The 20,373-nt window shown below is 39.2% G+C and overlaps 1 protein-coding gene across 37 annotated transcripts in view; it reads left to right on the top strand.

The window, feature by feature from the left end:
• ABI3BP (ABI family member 3 binding protein) overlaps positions 1–20,373 on the top strand; it is a 272,400-nt gene that overhangs the window by 201,745 nt on the left and 50,282 nt on the right. For 32 of the 37 annotated variants that reach the window (XR_014244699.1, XR_014244700.1, XR_014244701.1 and 29 more), the window contains 5 exons: positions 1,463–1,540; positions 5,801–5,866; positions 7,762–7,836; positions 15,640–15,717; positions 17,547–17,651. Coding sequence is in view for 34 of the 37 variants with exons in the window: in XM_082392047.1 (XP_082248173.1) it covers positions 1,463–1,540; positions 5,801–5,866; positions 7,762–7,836; positions 15,640–15,717; positions 17,547–17,651 (402 nt within the window). In the remaining 3 variants the exon portion in view is untranslated. The remainder of the gene's footprint in view (positions 1–1,462; positions 1,541–5,800; positions 5,867–7,761; positions 7,837–15,639; positions 15,718–17,546; positions 17,652–20,373) is intronic. The other 5 variants (XM_082392053.1, XM_082392034.1, XM_082392032.1 and 2 more) reach the window with 2 other exon arrangements.

The raw sequence follows: 20,373 nt of genomic DNA, 5'->3' as shown, positions 1-20,373 counted from the left end.
CACCCCCATGTTATACAATACAATGAATTCATAGAGAAATGAGCAACATGCTGAACAAGGAAACTACCTGGGGGTATCAGGGAAGGCTTCACAGAGGAGGTGACATGTATGCCGGGTCTTCCAGTTGGAATGAGAGTTGAAGTTAAAGGTGTGAAAGGTTCTGTCAGGTTAAAGACAGATAAGGAAGAGACACAGGGTAGAGAATGGCAGCCAGACTAATCTGATGAGCACGCAGGCAGCCTGGAGGAACACAGATGCATGAATGAGTCAGTAAGGTTGGTTGGAATGAGCTGGCCAGGCTTTCGAAGAGTTCAGCGTCAATGTCTTCACTGTGTGGAAAAACCCATTTTGCCTGACACTTGGCTGAAGATGAACTGGAAAACAAGAGTTCCCAGCTTGTGTTTGTTGGCTCCTCTGCCCTGTCCATGCTATATCCCACGTGGCTGTTTAAATCAGTGGCTTTATTTTCCTCCCTTCATCCGTTTTCAGATAAACCCATCCTTTGTGTGTGTCTGCTGAAATGAAGTTACTGATCACATTTTAAAATGGAATCCTTTTCAAAGGAAAAAATTTTTAACTGAATGAGCAAATGTATACTAATTACCAAATACTCATCTATTGTAGCCTAGGCCCTCAAAGTCAACATTACCCATGATGGCAAAGTCAAAAGTACTTATCAAGAACCACTGCTGGATGTGCTAATTATCTAAATTCCACTCCCTGTTTTTTTTAATGTATCTCAGTTTACTGGGCCAACTATCACAAGAATCTCTCTTATGAGCAGAATTCAGATTATGAAACAGGCAGAAAATAAGATGACAACATATTATTTGCACCAAGTATTTCCTTGGATCCAGTATGTAACAAAGTGAACAGTGTAATTTGCTATGTCGGTATGATGTTGTAATGATTTCAAGATAATATGGGACTGGGAGTATTGCCATACTTATTTTTATTTTGTCAGGAATAATGCACCGGTATGTCAATAAACAAACTTTGATTTTCACATGAGATAAATAAGATATTTATTCTTCTATGGTGTGAACACGCATTATTTTCTATGATCTATTTTTTTTCCAGCTTACCTAAATAATTTGTGGAGCTCATGAAACAGGGAGGAAACATGAAGGCAATAATACATAAAGACAGTTAGGAGGCATATGCAAGAATATAGCCATGTCCAGTATCATGAAACAATGGTCCTGAACTAAAAGCTTTTGAAATCCTTATAATAATCATTAAAATAATAGTGTAAGAAGACAGTAAATATAATAAATGAGAGTTATTAAAATATACCATTATCTTTGACATATGATGGTTATTGGGCATAGTTATTAATGCAATTTACCCTTTTATCACTGTACGGGTTAGAAAAGAGTAGGGTTTTTCTTTTTTTTTTTTTTTTTGACCCATTCATAATGATAATCATTTAAAGCCATCCATCTTACTGTGTTTCCCCCAGCAGAAACAGACCAATCCACCCAAGAACTCTTCACAACTAAGTTTCCACGAACAACTGAATTGGCAAAGACAACTCAGGGTAATGCTATTTCCCCACCTCTGGATAGTAACTTTTCCTTCTTTTTTAAGCAGGAAGAAAATTTTCTTTTAAGAATGTAATTTTTCATCACAGTGAGTTAAGTTTTTTCATTTCATAAGTACAAGACATCAGCCAAATAGGAATATTTGTATGAATACCAGTTGAATGTAGGAAAGACAATTTCTTTAGTTAGAGCTGTGCTTTTGAATGTATGGCTGACTGCTTCATGCTGATGACTAAGAAAGAGAGCTCCCATTTTTTTTCCTTGCTTGACCTTCTTTTGCCTCATTTTCCACATCTGATAAATAAGAATCTTTATTACCTTCCTCCTTCTCCTTCCTCCTCCTCCTTTCTCTCTCTCTTTTTCTCCCTCTGTCCCATCTCCCAAACTTGATGAACGTGTTGGTATTGTGGCCTGAGAAAGGAAACTAGTAACAAGAACAATCAATTTTTAATGATGAATTAATATTAAAACATCCAAGAAGCTTTGTTCTTGGGTCTCCTTATATTATTTTTTCCTTCTACTTTCTGGGAAGTTAACTCACCTGCACAGAGCTGTCTCTCACATCTTCATGCTCTCAGTAGTCTTTCCTTTTTATATCTTTCTGTCCTACTTGGATTGTAACCATTTGCAGATTTCTAGTATTTTCGTGGTTTTTTTTTTTTTCTTTTTTTCCCCTTAATCACCCTCTTTTGCCCATGTCTACCTCTAGCATATGGGAGAAAGCCCAAAAAGCAAGAGCAAATAATTTTTAAAGAGTTGTAAGACAAATTTATTGTACTCAGTTGTCAGTTATAATTGGGGAGGGAGATCTGTGGAAGAAACAAAGCAATAAGAGGAAATGATAATAAAATAAATCTAATTTTAAGGTATATTTTATAATAAGCGGATCAGTACTTGTTCTAAATAAACATGACTGACAATACTCTCTATGGTACAGGACAGTTCCTGTAAATTTTCTAAATCTTTTGAACTTGTTTCATTTAATTTTTATAATGGTTTAAATGTTTATTTTATTATTTACTTTATTACCTTTCTACTTACTAACTTTTATTTATTTAAAAAATATACACAGAAGTAAGGAGCCAGTATAATGACAGCCCTCCCATACCCTCATTAATAGCTTCAGCCATTAACAGCAGATGTTCAATCCTATTATGTCCATACCACATCCTGATTTTTATATGTTTATTTTTTAATGTTTTTGCAAACCTCTTTAATGTCTGGCTTGAAAGAAGATAGCTGGATTCTCATAATCAAACACATTGATGTTTTTACAGCAAAACATATAAATATTTACAATAAGCAGGGTAAATACTCTATTCAGCTCAGGTTGTATTGCCAAATGAGAAAAAGATTTCAGCTTTTTAAAGCTTTGTAGATTTCAGAATTGAGGCTAAAAATCATAGACCTGTTCTTTTCTTGTTTTTGCTTTTTCTTACTTTAATGGGAGTATCAATATTTTTATCAAATTGCTTCTAGAACATGGTTTTATTAGATGAGTTTCACAGTTGATTGGATGTATATCCAGGATTTGATATCATTCTATGAATTGTCTTAACATATTTATATAATGTACTGTATTTTAATTACTTTCTTATGTTCTGAGGATCCTTAGCTTGAGCCTAACTTGTGCAGCTCTGGGATTCACACTTTTCTAGACTCATGCCAAGACTCTTTAAAGTGGGCTCACCAGAAATGCATTTCCAACCTGGTCCAGGCCAGTAACCCTTCTTGGGAGTATAGGGTCAACTTTAGTAACAGCACACTGTGTGTCCTAGGGTCACCCTCTGACCCAACCCTCATAAACGCGTGCCTGATCTCTATGGACAAGGAGGTCAACCTACTGTATTATTTTTGTTGTGTTGTGTTTTGTTTCTAATAGTAGGCATCAGATGCGCAAGACAGCACACAACAATTTGAGAGACGCTGTAGGGGTGAAATTGTTTCTCTTGGTCTTCATACTCCACCCACGCATGTACCAGGACCTTGTGGCTTTTTGGTCTCCAAGCCCTCAGCAGTGGGGCCCAAGTGCTCCAAAGAAACTTAGTGCCTAAAGCCTACAGCATGAACCTACTAATAGGATCTCTGGCACATTTTCTCTGTGCCATTCTTGTTTCTTTGTCTGCTGAGATAATTCCCTGCAGCTATAACCTAAACCCTGACCTATTCAAGCTTCTCTCCTTTGCCCCTCTCATATCAACCCATGGTAGAAATCCACTTGGCCAGAGGCATTCTGAGGCCATTTTGATTATTTTACTTATTTCAGCCCCCTGATCCTTATGCCACCCAGGGAAGGTTGTACCCTTCTTCCCCTCTCCCTATACTGGGCAAAACAAAGGTCCTTCAAGGTATTTCTCCTATAATCCTTGTTTGTCTATTTTTGATGTTATCTTTGTCAAGTATTTTTAGTGTTCTTTTTAAATGATTTTTATAAAACTCTTTAGATATGAAGCCATCTTTTAAAATTATTTTTATTATTAGTCACCAAAAACTATGTGGAGATGTTATTTACAATGTTACATTCTCACAATGCACCATTGTCTTTTTTTTTTTTTAATTTAAAATTGAAACCCTCAAGCAGTTTTCTCAAGGCCATGTGTTACCTGGTGATGAGCTATGTGAATAACTCACAGCCCAAACATAATTTATATTTCAGCTCCTTTATAAAAAGTTCTTTCAAGATTTAAGTAAAGACTGTAGAAAAAATAAAACCAAAATTCTGATCCTGTGGCTTTGAAATAATGAATGTAGTGCTGATTATTTCTGTATTCTGCTCTGTTTCTTTTCTAAAGTTTTAAAATTCATATGTGTTCTAGAATGATACTAATAAGAGCCATGATTCTTATATTTCTTTAAGCAAAAGCAATCTAACATTGAAGAAATTAACAAGAAAGCTGAAATATGTTCAACTGACAGGGAATCCTACCACTCTCAAAGAAAATTGAAGAAAAACATTTGCAAATCATCATCACACATTTTAGGGCATGTGAGAATTGATTATTTTTAAATAAATCAGTACCTCTGTTCACTCTAGTTATCACACTTTGAAAGGCCCACATTAAACCTACAGAGAATTTCAGTATGTGTCTGCTGGTTTTGGCCTGAGTATGGCAAAATTCTACTCATCAGTCTTCGCGTTGGAAGTTTATAAATGAGCTACATTATAATCTGTTTTGCAGGTATATTTTTTTTAATGTGGTAGGCAAGGCATTTGCTGATTTATGGTTACATAAATACCCATTCAAGATGTGAACAAAATCACTGAAATGGTATAATCTACTTAACAAGTTTGCAAGAAAATTTTTTCCAGTCTTAGCTAAAGCATTACCAAGAAAGTTGGTGGCAGGAGGCAACGTGGTGTGTCAAGGGTGGCAGAGGAGGGAAGGCAAGGATAGACACATCCCAGGATGGATGCACACTTTAAGAGCTTAGGGAGCAAAAATATTTCAGCTCAGTTTCTCCTGAATTTGCCTGCTTACAATAGTCACTAATTTTTTTTATGTATTTGACAACTCTTCATTAATGGTCCTCACTGTGCCAGGCCCTGGATAACAGGAGCAGGAAGTAACAAGGTGGCATGTTGGTCCCAGGGCTGTCTGAGTTCTTGATCTTTGCTCACCCTCTCTTGATGGGCAGGACACCAGAGGTCATTTTCTCTCATCCCTAAAGTTTTAATGGATGGCACTAAGTGAGTATTTATTCACTTCAGGGTTCATGAGCTAAGACATTTAGATACAGACCACATGTTTCTACTCTTTTCTTCTTACATACCTAAAAATATTTTTCTTTCTGCCTTTAATATTATTTGTCTTCTTTGGCAAAATAATGTTTCACAGTGACTTCCTAATTGAGAGATGTGAATGGATGGATGGATGGATGGGTTGATGGACAAATGGACAGACACATGGATAGATGGAGGGGTAGATGGTTGGCTTATATGTTTACCATATTAAGCAACCATGTGGTGAAATAAATGCCCCTGAAAAACATGGACTAAATGATGACTAATCCTTAACACACATTACCAATGACCTACCTCACTTTGACTATGTGCATCTTTAATTTCCAGTCATGAATATTTTCACTTGCTTTATTTTCCTTTAGCATCAGTGCTGTAATGCATACCTGGAGATTTAAGAATATTCTTTATACTTCCATGCAAAGTATACAAGTTGTTGGTCTGTAGAGTACTAAATCTCCATTTATTGAGCTCAAGAGTGCTGGTTATTAAATGTGAAACGTTTCCTCTGTTTCAGCACCACACAGATTGTATACAACTCCTGTGAAGCCCAGAACACCCGACAAACCACACATCAGACCTGGTAAGTTGTTTCTCTTTCTGATGACCTAAATAATCAACATATCTGAGAAGATATAAAATGTATTGAGGAATTCCCTGGCGGTCCAGTGGTTAAAACTCCACACTTCCACTGCAGGGGGCATGGGTTCAATCTCTGGTCAGGCAACTAGGATCCCACATGCTGCATGGCACTGCCAAAAAAAAAAAATATTGAAACAGCCAAATATACCAAATGAAGGCTATATATCCTTAAACTGAAATAAATTACATACAAAATTCTGATCCTTGTGGGTAAGTAGAGAGGAAATAATGAATCCATGGAAGTGGCAAGACTTGACTGAGATTTTTAAGGATAATCAGATTTAGAGACCACCACGGAAGCTTAAAAATATAAAAGCATTTTTTAAATAGTATTTTTGCATAAATCACACATACTTTTCCCTCCTTCTTCAGTTTTCCATGGCAGTTATAGAGATAGCATTAGCATTAGCTATGATATATTACATGTTTCAAATGTTATCTTTTAAGAAAAGACCTCTTCCATTATAAAAGGCTCTTGTTCTGGGAGAATATTTTTACTTGATTCTTTCAGATTAAAAAAAAACAAAACAAAACACATTTTACAGGTTGTAAACATCAAAGTAAAGTGATAATAAACTGGAAAATACTTTTTTATTTTTGACCACGACATGCGTCTTGCAGGAACTTAGTTCCCTTACCAGGGATCGAACTTGGGCCCCAGCAGTGAAAGTGCTGAGCCCTAACCACTGGACTGCTAGGGAATTCCCAGAAAATACTTTAAATCTACTAAACTCACCAAAGGATTTAGGATCTCCCTCACTGGAGCTTGTTAGTGAAAAGTTAACTTGGGGGTTGATTGGGTCCATATAAATCACTCCTATGCTAACGTACAAGTTGGACCAGAGACTCTGGTGTCTTCTGTCCCTTTTCTCCTCTGTGAGTCTAAGAAGTTTTAAAGTTCTAAATGACAAAAATGGCTTATAAGCTAACATTCCCAGTGAACATCTCTCCAGGCACATGGAAGAAAGAACAAATACATTTTTCTTTGATTTATGGAGGAACCCATATTTTTTGGAATAATCCTCCGACTCCATGTGATTTTTGTATCATGATAACTGTTGAGAATTGAACGTGTGGCTGGTTATATTAAACCTTTCTACAAAATAAGGAAACAGTAACAATAATGGCTAACAGTGACGGTGTGCTAACCATGCATCCTGTGAGGTAAGGCTGAGGAAGCTAAGGCTTAAGAAGGGCTAGGAAGTGGATTCGAAGGCAAGCAGTCTGGCTTCAGAACTCACTCTCTTAATCGCAATACACTTAGTGCTTTTCCTTGAAAACTCTGCTTAATGGAAGATAAAACAGCTGACTTCAATGTTTTTGTAATATTATGACTCTCAACAGAGTAGGAGAGAAATTTCAATGGTTTTATCATAGTTCTGTGTTTAACGGTGGACTTGGGCCAAGATTATGAGGGAGCATATGTACCTAGAGACTCCTCCAAAAGGACCACCAACTTATGTGTTAGGAGGCCTTGACAAATAAATACACATCAAGTTTTGGGTTTTCTTTCGGCATACGTAGTCCTGATCTTTCTTCAGTTCCATTTTGGAATGTATCTAGTGCTTATAAATGAAGCCAGCTAGTTCCCACTTAGAAATATAAATTCCCTCTATTTTTTCAAGTCTCAGAGTACATACTCAGGTCTCAAATTCAAGTCTATGATTTTTATACCAGACTTGTGATTTCTATATTCTGAACAATAGTTTTTGGTAAGTCATCATATTTTTATTGCCCAGTTAAATGACTTCCAATTCTCTGGAAACTTTTATTTTCCTTGGCTACAAATTTTCAATTAAAAAATGTCTAAACTATTTATTTCCCACTTTATTGTAGTTCTGAATAGGACAACTACAAGACCTAGTAGACCCAAACCCAGTACAATGCCCAAAGGGGATGGAATGGGAACAGGTAATGATCACAAATTTATTTCCTTTTGATCCTATTAAACTCTAAATGTTTTCATTCAATTTTTATGACTTTGTTGAATGCACATTTCAATTCCTTTTTTACCAGTTTTGTTAGTACAGCCAGTTTTGGAAGTTCATAGAATTGAAACTTGTGATTCATTCCGAAGTCAAAATTTCAACAACAACAAAAAAATTTCAAATGTCTCTGAAAAGATTAAAAGATAGTTTTTCACTTTTCTCAGCCTAGTCCACTAAATCAGCTACAGCTACAATATATAGTCTTGATTCTTAAAAATATCCTGAATATGAATTATTGAATTAAAATATCAAAATAGCTGTTTCCCTAATTTCAAAACACTTTCTATATACAGGTTTGGTCTTTGAGACTGTTATCAGTTCGTTTTCCAGTTTATAATTTCACAAGTACCTTTGAAATTTTTTTAAAACACTCAGATCTGTTAGCCACCTGGAATATGACATTTAAATGAGAAGAGCAGTTAGCAAATGATCACCCTGGTTACAAGCATATCAGTGTTTCCAGATCATTCAGTTTGATTCAATGACATTGCCCTAATCCAGTCTGGTCTATGGGACACCATACAGATAAATAGGACAATGATCTGATAAAAGTTCAAACACTCAACTCACCAAGTGGATAAATGGTGGTTATTAAATGCCTTAATATGGGATTGCATTGTTCCCTTGAAATATTTTTTAAATAGTGCAAATCTTGTGCCTGCTTATGTAAAAAAGCATAAAAATTACAGTTTATTTAATATGTATATATAAAATCAACCCATAATTATTCCCTAATGAGAAAGAGATGTGGATACTACCTGAAGGCATGTATTCAGTCTAAAAACGATTTAGATTTTTTTTTTAAGTATGTGTTCTTGTACTCGGTTATTACAATATCTGAAGTTCTAGGAATTCACTTCCCTTCAATTAATGAGGCAGATAGTATAAATTCCTGACTCATGAAAAGCAAGAAAGCATTCCAATATCTATTTATGCTCAGCTGCTCCTTTTATTTTTCCCAAGTGGGATTAGGCAGTTCATAGTGTCTCAGATTGATGTAAACAGTCTGGCTCTAAACAGAGCCACCTTCTTAATATTCAAAATAATTCCCTGGAGTTTGCCTAAGTAAAAATAGAAGAAAGTATTTATGTCAACAAAACAAAGAACAAGTAGCTATGATCAAACTTGAAAGCCATTAACCTTCAGTATAATCATGCATTGATTCTCACAAGGAAAATTCTGTCTTTTGGAGGGAAAACAGAGCATTATTATATTTTAGTTTATCAGCAATATAAATATTTTTTCCAGAGCCACTTGTAATACAAACTGACATCTGTTACCCTCTTGTGTAGATAAAGTCAACTTTGTAATAACTCACCTAACTTAGCTTTGAAAGGATGATCTCTTACCAGGACTTCTTCAGTTTAATTAGTTGGTTGCTGGTAGAAATAGATTGATGGACTGCTGAGCCTGCACGCCACAACTACTAAAGCCTGCACACCTAGAGCCCGTGCTCTGCAAAAAGAGAAGCCACCATCACAATGAGAAGCCCACGCACCACACTGCAGAGTAGCCCCTGCTTGCGGTGACTAGAGAAAGCCTACACACAGCAATGAAGACCCAAGGCAGCCAAAAATTAATTAATTAATTAATTAATTTTAAAAAAATGAGCAGACAGGATATTAGCAAGAATAGAGATCTAAACAGCACCATCAACCAAATAGACTCACACAATTATGGTGAAATGATGTGGGGCAAAGGTACAAAGGCAGTTCAACAGAGAAATGAAAGTGTTTTCAACAGATGGTGCTGGAAAAACTGGATATCTGTATGCAAAAACACTAAACAAAACAAAAACCAACCAAACAAACAAACAAAAAAACAACTCCTCTACCTAAACAAAAAGGAACTCAAGGTGGATCATAGATCTAAATGTAAAATGTGGGGCTTCCCTGGTGGTGCAGTGGTTAAGAATCCACCTGCCAACGCAGCAGACATGAGTTCAAGCCCTGGTCCAGGAAGATCCCACATGCCGCAGAGCAACTAAGCCCGTGCACCACAACTACTGAGCCTGCACTCTAGAGCACGCGAGCCACAACTACTGAGCCCATGTGACACAACTACTGAAGCCCGCATGCATAGAGCCTGTGCTCCACAACAAGAGAAGCCACCTCAATGAGAAGTCCACACATCACAATGAAGAGTAGCCCCCGCTCGCAGCAACTAGAGAAAGCACACGCGCAGCAATGAAGACCCAACACAGCCAAAAATAAATAAATAAATAAAATTTATTTTTAAAAAAGAAAAGAAATAGGTTGATAGGCACAGGTAAACAAAGCTGAGCTCATTGTTTCCCCTTTCCTTGCTCCACTACCATCCCCAATCAAAATGTGTTGCACATGTTCTATGTTCTGATGTCTGTCTATTGGGATCCCCCTTCAGGGAAGGACTTGCTGCCTACCTGAAGGGAATGAAGTCAACAGACAGTATCCCACTGTCATATCCTTCAGGGTCAGCCTCAGCTGAGAGAGCCTTGATTGGACATATGGGTGGTACATCTCCTTGTCTACCACAACATATAACAACCAAATGATATTTACCTCAGGAATGCAAGATTGGCTTAACATTCAAACAAATTAGTGTAATTTACCACATTAACAGAGCAAAGGAAAACATCATATGATCATCTCAATAAATAAAAAAAAATCAACCATTAGACAAAATTCAAAAACCATTCATGATGGAAACTCTGAAAACTAGGAATAGAAGGAATTTTCCTCACTCTGATAAAGGGCATCTGTGAAAAACCTACAGCTACCATCCTATTTCACAGTGAAAGTTTAAATATTTTTCTTCTAGCATCAAGAACATAAGCAAGAATTCCTACTTTTACCCCTTCCGTTGAAAATAGGATTGGAGTGTTAAGCCAGTGCAATAAGGCAAGAAAAGAAGTAATGGTATAAAAATCGCAAATTACAGATGCCATTGTGTAGCATATTATGAAAGAAAAATTTAACAGCTCTTGAAGTATTTGCCTGGGAAATAGTGTCTTGAGAAATTGTTGAGAAAAAGAATGTTTTTAAATCTGTTCTCTTCAGGTTGTAGACTTACATGAGTCCACCTTACTTAGACTGTGCATAGTTTTGATCTAACTTGTTTATAGAAATGCAGATATTCACATCAAGTTTCTTTTCTTTCTTCTCTGACCCAGTCCTACTATCTCATTCATACTCACTTCTAACCTCTATTGAGTCTTAATGAGACACCATTTTTGTGTTAACTGATTCCTTATCCGACTTTGACATTTCACCCATAATATGTATGTTTCTTATCCATCTCACATATATTTTCCTATAGTGTTTCTTGCTGAAATTTTCAGCACAGATATTTTACATATAAAAAAATCAGTTGATAAAAGGATGTGTTTAGGATTTATAGGACATATTCTTCATGGTCTTAGGCCACTTAATGTTGTGGCTTTGGAACACTAAAAAAGAAAGATTCTGAGGCCTCAAAACTATGGCCCTTGATTCTTTGGGCCTCTATACAATTCTTGCAATGATTCCATAAACCCCAGGAATCTTTAAATTATCTTGAGCCAAGTTTCTTAATTTATAGCATCATTATAGATACTTACCCTGCTTTATGTTTATTTCACATGTATATGTATAAATATTTCTCCACCTTAAAGTTAGAAAGTAGCCTTCAGAGAATGAAATTTTAGGTAGGTCATTTTTCCAGCAGTCTGCTTTTTCAGGGTTTCCAGAGATGTGTCTCAGCTTAACTGATATGTTCTACATGTTATAACCAACTTGAGATCTGACTCCAGAGATGCAACAGCATGCCCTAGACCAAGGGGATTGCACAAAGTACAATCCCACAGACCAAACCCAGCTCACTGCCTTTTTTTTTGTAAATAAAGTTCTATAGAAACATGGCTTGCTTTCACAATGCAGTGGCAGAATTGAATAGTTGTGACAGAGACAGTATGGCCCACAGAGCTGAAAATATTTACTGTCTAACCCTTGACAGAAAAAATTTGCCCATTCTGTGCTAGACAATCTCTCCAACTTTCTGCCTATGGAAGGAAGCTGCTGAGTTGTGCAACGATTCTTTCATTCCACTGACATTTATTGAAAGCCCATTATGTGCCAGGCAAAATGTAGTTTGCAAACCACCTTGGCACATGTGGTTTGGCAGATATGTTAGATACCTGAACCCCAAACTCCTTTCTCTACTCCGTCTTCTCCTAATGAGGAATCCACACTTCACTGACCCCACACGGAGTGTGCCTGACGACCAGAACCTAGACCCCTCCAAGGTGAGGAATGTGTCTGTCTGAGCTGTGGCGAAATCTTTCAGTCTGCTGGCTCCTCAGCCCTGACTTTTTAGCCAGGCGCTAAGATTTGGAGACAAGGGTGAGGAAACCAATCATCCATAAATACCACTCCTTTTGGTCACAGGGAATAGTCTCTGATACATTTGGAAATTGATTCCCAGTTTACTGTGTTTGTTTGCAAAGTTTCTGTTGCCATGGTGAAAAATACCCAAATCCTTACTTCATTTTTGACAATAAATTGCTAAAGAGTGAACTATGTAAATCCAGATATTTTTGGAGAAGTCCCATATGGCAATGGGTGTTCACACTGAAGCTGAAGTCTTGGTTCTTCCAGAGCCAACTCTGCCCTTTAGAAAATAGTAGATTAATCCTGCCTGAGGGAAAAAGAATTCAGGTCGCAGCCTGGGCCAGACTGGCTGATTGCCAATTCCTGAGGATTCTTTCTCTGCAGTAGCTCTTATTGGCTTCTCCTTTGCCCTCCCATTGCCTCTCTGCTACCTTTGGCATTTATTTGCTCTCCTCATTTCAGGGCCACAGAAGTTCACTGGTCTCCAGGTCCCGTGCTCATACTACTCCTGGCTGACATGCAAACCACAGCTAGGTGGAACCAAGGCCAGAACTGGAGTTCAGTCTCCTGTCCCCAGTTCAATGCTCTTTCCCTGCGTCCCACAGCTGCCTTCTGCTGGGTTCTTACCAACATTCTCATCCACTACTGACTTTTCTCTGTTTCTAAAGGCTGGACAAAGTCCAGTTTAGCAGCTGACATTCTATTGATTTGGGTACTTAACCTATAAGAATCGTAACAGTATGATGCTTCCATCTCTGCCTATACAGAAAGTGACAGAAAATGGCTCATTTCTGCTGATTTCTCCCATAACTGGAAAAGAGGCCAGGGATGTTTACATGTTTGATCTTATTCATAAAGTAATCCTGCAGACTTTTGTATTCTCTCCTAGATCTCCATTTCACCAGCCTGTGACTTGTTGGATTTGCATGTGCCTGGTTGGGAAACCATGTCATCCTTGTATTTCTGAGTCCCACACACCAGTGGCATGGCTGAATGACACATGCTTGCCAGCCATGGCTGTTTAGCCCTTACCCAGTGGTGGCACTTCAAACCACCCAAAAGAAAAAGTATAGGACTTGAGGGCTAAAGTCAGAGTCATTGTGAAGAGTAAGAGAAGCGTTAAAAAACAAAATTCAACCAAGTAAATTTGAAGATTTAATTGGCTTTATTCAACAATTTATGAATCAGGCAGCATCCCATCTAGCACCCAGAAGGGCACTCTGAAGGGTTGTACAAAATGGAAGGTTTTTTTTTATAGGAAGAAGGGTGGGGCAAGGGAACTATTAGCAATAGAAAAGAAAATACTATTTTTAGGCCAGGACAACTTCTTTTTGGGTAGGAGGGAATTGCATGGGTTTTATGTAGATTGCCTCTTCTTCCTCTGGGGGATGAAGGGTGTGGTGCTGACCAGAGAATTCCAGACTGATTGATTGAGATTACATTTCTGGGGAAGGTCAAAACTGCAGTTAAGTCAGGTTTTAAGTCTAGGCTTGGTATCATGGGCTTTAGCACAGGTGATGCCATTTTGGGCCTGTGGTTTTCTCTTTAACAGAGAGAAGAAGATGACAGGAAAAAGCACTCTGTACTATCCCAATTATAGCTTAAGAGATGGGCTTAAGCTGGGCACACATGGGTGTGAATGCCTCCACTTCAGCTGTGAGTCTTTGGGCAAGTGCTTACTCTCCCCTTGCCTTGGGTTTCCTCATCTGTGAGACCCGGGTGGTATCTCCCACCCAGAAGAGTTGTATGGATCAAATCACATCGTGAATATGTAAGGTGCTTGTGCAGTACTGGATCAAAATACTTTTTTTTTTTAAGGGTGGAAAGATTTGGAGAAAGGCTATGAAGAAGGATCTACTGAAGGCACACATAGCCTACTAAGCTTCTAGAGGATATAATACAGTTTTACCCTCGAAAAATAGTGGTAAATCAGATCTCAGCAAGCCAGGTTATCCCAGAGACACAAATGAAAGCACTTTGCATTCCCTTAAGCCATGGACAGAGTAACCACCCGAATGAGTCATTTCCCACCGCCATTACCACTAAGAGGAGGGCACAGGAAGAAGACTAATGAGCTATTTGTTCTCACAATGCCTGTGGGATGAGCAACAAAATAGTCAGTGACCACAGAAACATTTTTTTCCTACCACAAATAAACAGCAGTTGATTCATGGCTACATACAAACATTCACCTTGATTTTATATGTTATCTCTTATTCAAATAGCAGAGGGTGTGGGATTGTAATATTAGGTTTCATAAATTAATGTTAATCATAATTATTATTATATCTGTTAATAATACTAATAAGTTAATATTATAATGCTGATTAATGCCCATTATAGTTATAATAATTTCATAAATTAATGTGAAAATATCAGCTTCTGTTGTATACTTAATATATCTGCCGACACATTAAATGAGAATGAGTGTATAATGTCCCTACAGAGTCCTGGAACTCAAAACAGGGTTGTTCTTGTGCTTGTCCTTGTTAATATACTAACTAGTATATTAATTCAATGTTTATTCTTATTTTTTAATCGGTGAATTATAGTCAGGTCCTCAGAGTATGGATTCTCTTTTTAGGATGAGCCATTATATCTAAGATAATATTTACTTTTGAGATTCGAAAAAACGTCTGTTCCTATTATTTCTTGATGAAGACTGCCGGCCACATCAGGGAAGATTATTTTATAATGTAAAAGAATAATAATTTTTAAAAAGCAGGACAAAAACTAAATTGGTTCCCTCTACCCTTAGGATTGCTACCCAAAACCCTAGCACCAGATTGTGTTTGAGGGACTTAAGAGATAAAATAGCGCGCAAAGTAATTTTCAGGTCAGTTTCTTCCAAACAGCAATTTGGAATTCTAGGCGTGCCCAGGCCTAATTTACAAATCTCAGAAGCACAGATCCAGTCTGTGGCCTAACCAGCCTTCTAGCCAAGAACTCTCAAAAAATATTTTTAAAGTCAATTCATTAAGTACAAACCCAAACACACTGGAATTTGAAGGGTTTTCATTGGGGTAGAGGAGTTGGAGAAAATTTTTTTAAAAACCACAAAATTTGCCCATGAATATTGGCAAAAAAACAAAAAAAAAAAATAGCCAATCACTGTAGATGAACTACTCCTGGCAAAACAATATCACCCAGGCAGGCAGTGCGGGGTGGGCATCGTAGAAAATTAAGGCAAAACCACGTTCTGCAATCAAACACTAACTCTTCAGAGAAAAAATCACAACTAATGAATGCAGTAGGGCTTTAAGTGTTTTTTCCTATACGCAGATGGGAGAAGCCAAACTGTCTGAGCACAAAAAGTTTCTGTGAAGAATATTTACCACATTTTTGCTATCTATTTATTCTGTCATCCTCTCTGCTCACAGGGGTCAAGCAAGCACCACTGCCATCCGGTGCTGATAGAAATGTGTCAGTGGACTCTTCTCACTCCACAAAAAAACCAGGTAAGGAATAAAATGCTGACTCCCTCACTCAGCTCTGCTCCGAAACTTGTAACTGCAAGTGACATGTGCTGCAGCAAAAAAAAAGTAACATCCTCACCGTCCCCAAAGCACCAGAACCATGCTAACAGTACCGGGGTATTGCTAGATAAACATACCAAAATATTATCTTCGGGAAAATAAAAAGTGCTTTATGCACAAATTGAATATTAATAAGAACCTGTAACGAGGCACTGATTTAATAATTACTTTAGATAATGTTCTGAGGGGCCACAGTGGACAAATGCTGAGGCATAACGGTAGATTCTAGCTTTCATCCTATACAAGTTTTGTTCTTGTGTAATTTATTATAATATCCTTTTGCCTGAAATGATTTATGTTTCTAATTTGAGGCTGTGCTCTATATAATAGGCCAAAATTATGAAGCGATAATATCTTTGCATTGAATAAGAACTCTGTGCTTTTAAAAGGATGCTGTGAAATCTACTCTGATGCATTAATGTCTGGGTTAGAGATCTATATTCTATCGTCACCACTCACTCTCCCTCCCACCCTGCAGTACGTGCACACACACATGCACGCACCTGCACAACTCCTAATATCCCAGGAAGTACTTAAAGCCACAGGGCATTTTCCTGGATTGTCAATTTTACTTGAAAATTTTTTTATATACTTTTTTTTTTTTATTAATTTATTTATTTTTGGCTGTGTTGGGTCTTCGTTTCTGTGTGAGGGCTTTCTCTAGTTGCGGCGAGCGGGGGCCACTCTTCATCGCGGTGCGCGGGCCTCTCACTATCGCGGCCTCTCTTGTTGTGGAGCACAGGCTCCAGACGCGCAGGCTCAGTAGTTGTGGCTCACGGGCCTAGTTGCTCCGCGGCATGTGGGATCTTCCCAGACCAGGGCTCGAACCCGTGTCCCCTGCATTGGCAGGCAGGTTCTCAACCACTGCGCCACCCGGGAAGCCCCTACTTGAAGATTTTTAAACCAACATATTATGCAAAGAAAGAGATGAATTTTTAAGCTATAACACAAGACTTAAAAGAAAATGTGGGTTAAGGTGGGCTGCTCCAGGTACCTCAAGCCTCGTCCGCCTTTGTGCAGATTATAAAAAGGTGTCTCTTCCCTTTGCCCTTCAGGCAAACCATTTAGAAAAACGTTCCTTTCCTCTGGGCTGGCAGCCTTGCACCAGGGCTCATGGGTGGGTGAGAGAGCAGAGTGGATGTGAAACTTTGCCTCTCACTTACAGCTCCCTGGCCAGGTGCCCTTGTGTGGTGACTCTGCTCTCCATGGCCACAGGCTTATTGCTTCTGCCATCAGGGCTATTTTGTTGTAATCTTTTGAGAAGTTCTGAAAGTGCTTGTTTAATTATAATTAAATAATAGAGTTGGAGGATGGGGTGGAACACCTACTAAAGGAGAAATTATGTGCTTTACCAACTCAAAGCTAAAATGGTGTAAGAATTGTAGCCTGCAAATCAAAGGTAATTGGAGATAATGAGACGCAGAAATGCTACTGTTGAGTCTATATAGGAAACTAAAGATGATAAGTTCTATACATCTATGTTCTACTTTTCCTTTCAAAGGGCAGATGCACTGCTATATTTTCATCTATAATTAGAGAATATTTTCCCCATACACAAATGTGCTTCATTATCCCTGGGTACGTTACGAGCACTAATTTAGAAGAATATCAGAAAGTATTGCAGGCACTTTTCTATAGAATCTATTCTCTCTCATCCAACTGCTACTTGTCAAACATTATATTTTTTTTAAATCCGTGATTTTTATGGAGTGAATCCTTATGACCACTTTATCTGTAATATAATCTCCTAGCTACAATCCCAGGCATTCTTCGCCCACCCTTGCCACCTAGACCCACGCCCCCACGAAGAAAGCCTTTACCACCAAATAATGTCACCGGAAAGCCAGGAAGCGCAGGTACGTCAATCACATACCTTCCTTCTCCCTCCTTGATTTCACTGGCCAAACGCAAGCCCTTCTTGGTGTGATAGCTCAAGCAATGGACGAGCCCTTGGTGTGTGTGACATGTGCCTGTTTTGGCCCCAAAGACCAGACTGTAAATTATAGTTTTGAGGACTCATATCCTGATTCTGGGTGGGTGGGGGTGAAAGCAACCATCCGTGTCCATCTAGGCCAGTTTGCTTCTTAGATGCTGTGTGCTTGGTGCTGAGACAGAAGCTATCACAGGTTCTTCAAAAAGTGGATTATTTTGGATGAGATGTTTTGTGCTGCCAACCCACCAGGTGTAATGGAAAATGTCATCCACTCATCATCCCGTCTCTTGAGATAGAATCCTTTACATCTAATTGATAGCTCCCCTGTCCCCCAGCCTTCATGCTGACCCCAGTATTACGGTGCAAGGGGAAAGATTGGGAACTGGAATACTCAGGGTGACTGAGCAGGTCTAGCCTGTGCAGCAAGGCAGGAATATAATTTAGAAGTCAAGCTGCCTCTCAGCTTGCTCACATGCCTCTATCCTAGGGTATGTGTTGTCTTCTTCCCATAGAATGACCACTCCGAGTCACCTGGGATACTTGTACTTCATCCTTGTCTTGAAGAAGCCTTCTCTAGCTGCCCAAAATAGACCTAGCATTGCCTCTCTGTTCTACTTTTCCTTGAAACATACCTCTGTTAGAGCAAACCACTGTTTTATACCTATTTGTTTGTGTACTTGTCTTCCCCTCCTATATCATGAGCTCTTTGATGACAGATGACATTTTCTCTGAATTCCCAGAACCAAATCCAGTGCTCATTGAGTGAATCCAGTAATCATTGAGTGAATATATGAGTGAAATTAAGAATCAGTGAATGCAGTTCAGAGGAAAGATTCACCTCACTTTTCTTAAAGTTTCTTCCAGTGGACCTGCCAGCAGATCAGATCATGTTCCCATTTTTCCTCCCTCTTCCTTCATCTCTACTTCCTAAATATTCTGTAGTCAGAATCAGGATAACAGTGTTAAGGACAGCTGTGAAAGATGAAACTGATAAGGATTTCTGAGAAAGAGAATGGCTGTCACTCTTTTCACAGGATGAAGGAGGGTGTGGTGATGGAGAAGCTTTCACGATGTAGCAAGGGGACAGTGGCCTCTAGATTGTTTTTCCCATCAGCTGAAGGAGGAATCAACCTCTCATCCATGATGATGGTGCCTTCCTGGGTCCAGGCCTAGGGACATGGCCCCAGTGAGGAGACCAGGTTTTCCTCATTAATTGTAACCTGGGGCAGCTGTGACTTGAGCTTCTGTAGCTTTTAGTTCAGACTGAAAGTGACGCCTCAGTTTCCCCCATGGAAGAGTCAGGGGAACCTCCCACCCCAGAGCTCCCCTACAAGGCTGTGTGTCTTCAGCTGCACCTCCACGGCCTTGGTTCCTGCCATATGAAACCTTGCTCACTGCCATCAATAAGTGTAGCTTTGGTATAACTCACCCAGCCTGTGGGATGGTATAAACACATCCCACTTCTGAGATTAACTCTGGTGCCCTCCCTGCCCTGTGCTTTCCACCTCTAACTCAAAAGAAATGACTACACTGAAGAACCAAACACAGATGAGGTCAGTTATACAGATTTGGCCTGATGACCATCACAGAAAGTGCGTACGGAATTCAGGAAATCAACTCAATGTCCTGGGAGTCCTCTGAACACAAGCCTTCTTGCACATGTGCCTCTGAGAACAGTCTTAGGCTACTACGAGGCATCTCCACCTGTCCCCTATCTCCAGATCTGCCGAGGCCTCTCAGTCCCGCTCTCCTTGCCGGGATAAATGCTGCTCTGCACCCTCTAAAAAGCTCCTTCGGGCTGCAGTGTAGTGTCTCATGGTTTTCACTCACCCTCTCATTGGGGCCTACTCCCACCAGGACCAGGAGCATAAATCTGCAGGGGCTGGCCCAGCAGCCCATCTGAATGGCTCATCTGTGATTCTGTGCTGGGCCACAGTTCTTGGGTCGGTCTTGTACCCCTTGACTCTCTATTGTCTGAGAATGATTCCTTTTCCCAGGAGGACTATAAAACCTAATCTAGCCTCCACTCTATTCTACCCATACTTGCCTAGACCTTGGGATGCATTCTGTTTGGGAGACCTATAGGTGTTTTTAGAGTGGAGGAGACATTGTTGAATATAGCATCTCAGAGTGACACTGTTCTAGCTACAGGCCAGAATCACAGACATTACCTTAGAAACTTCTTCTTCTTCCCCAGCCATCTCCCATGCCTGCCAATTAATCTGCAGTCAGGCCACTCCATCCCCTTGACATTTCTCATGTAAAACCCCTTCCATCCAGTCTCACTGCTTCTTACATTGTTCACCTCCTCTGCCCTTGCCTACGCAACTGCTTTAGTCTCTTGATTTCTCTGTCTGCCACCAGCCTTGCAACTTAACTGTTCACCCTGTCCTCATCTGATCATGTTACTTCCCTAGGGGAAATCTTTTAACGGGTCCTTATCACCTAAAAATAATACCTAAATCCATGGTATGCAAGGGCCTTCATGAACTGCCCTTCCCGGCCCCCCCCCGTACTCTGCTCTCACTGCTCCTGGCACTCTTGGCTCTCATTCCTTCAAATTCAACACGCCACCTGATTTCATGCTTCCCTGACCTGGTTCTTCCTGCAACCTCTGACTAGAATACAGCTCCCAGTCTTACCTA

Source organism: Balaenoptera borealis (assembly GCF_965194805.1).
Source record: "Balaenoptera borealis genome assembly, chromosome: 5".
Classification (NCBI taxonomy): Eukaryota; Metazoa; Chordata; class Mammalia; order Artiodactyla; family Balaenopteridae; genus Balaenoptera; species Balaenoptera borealis.
Note: the sequence above shows the minus strand (reverse complement) of the source record. Positions and strands in the feature narration are given on the sequence as shown.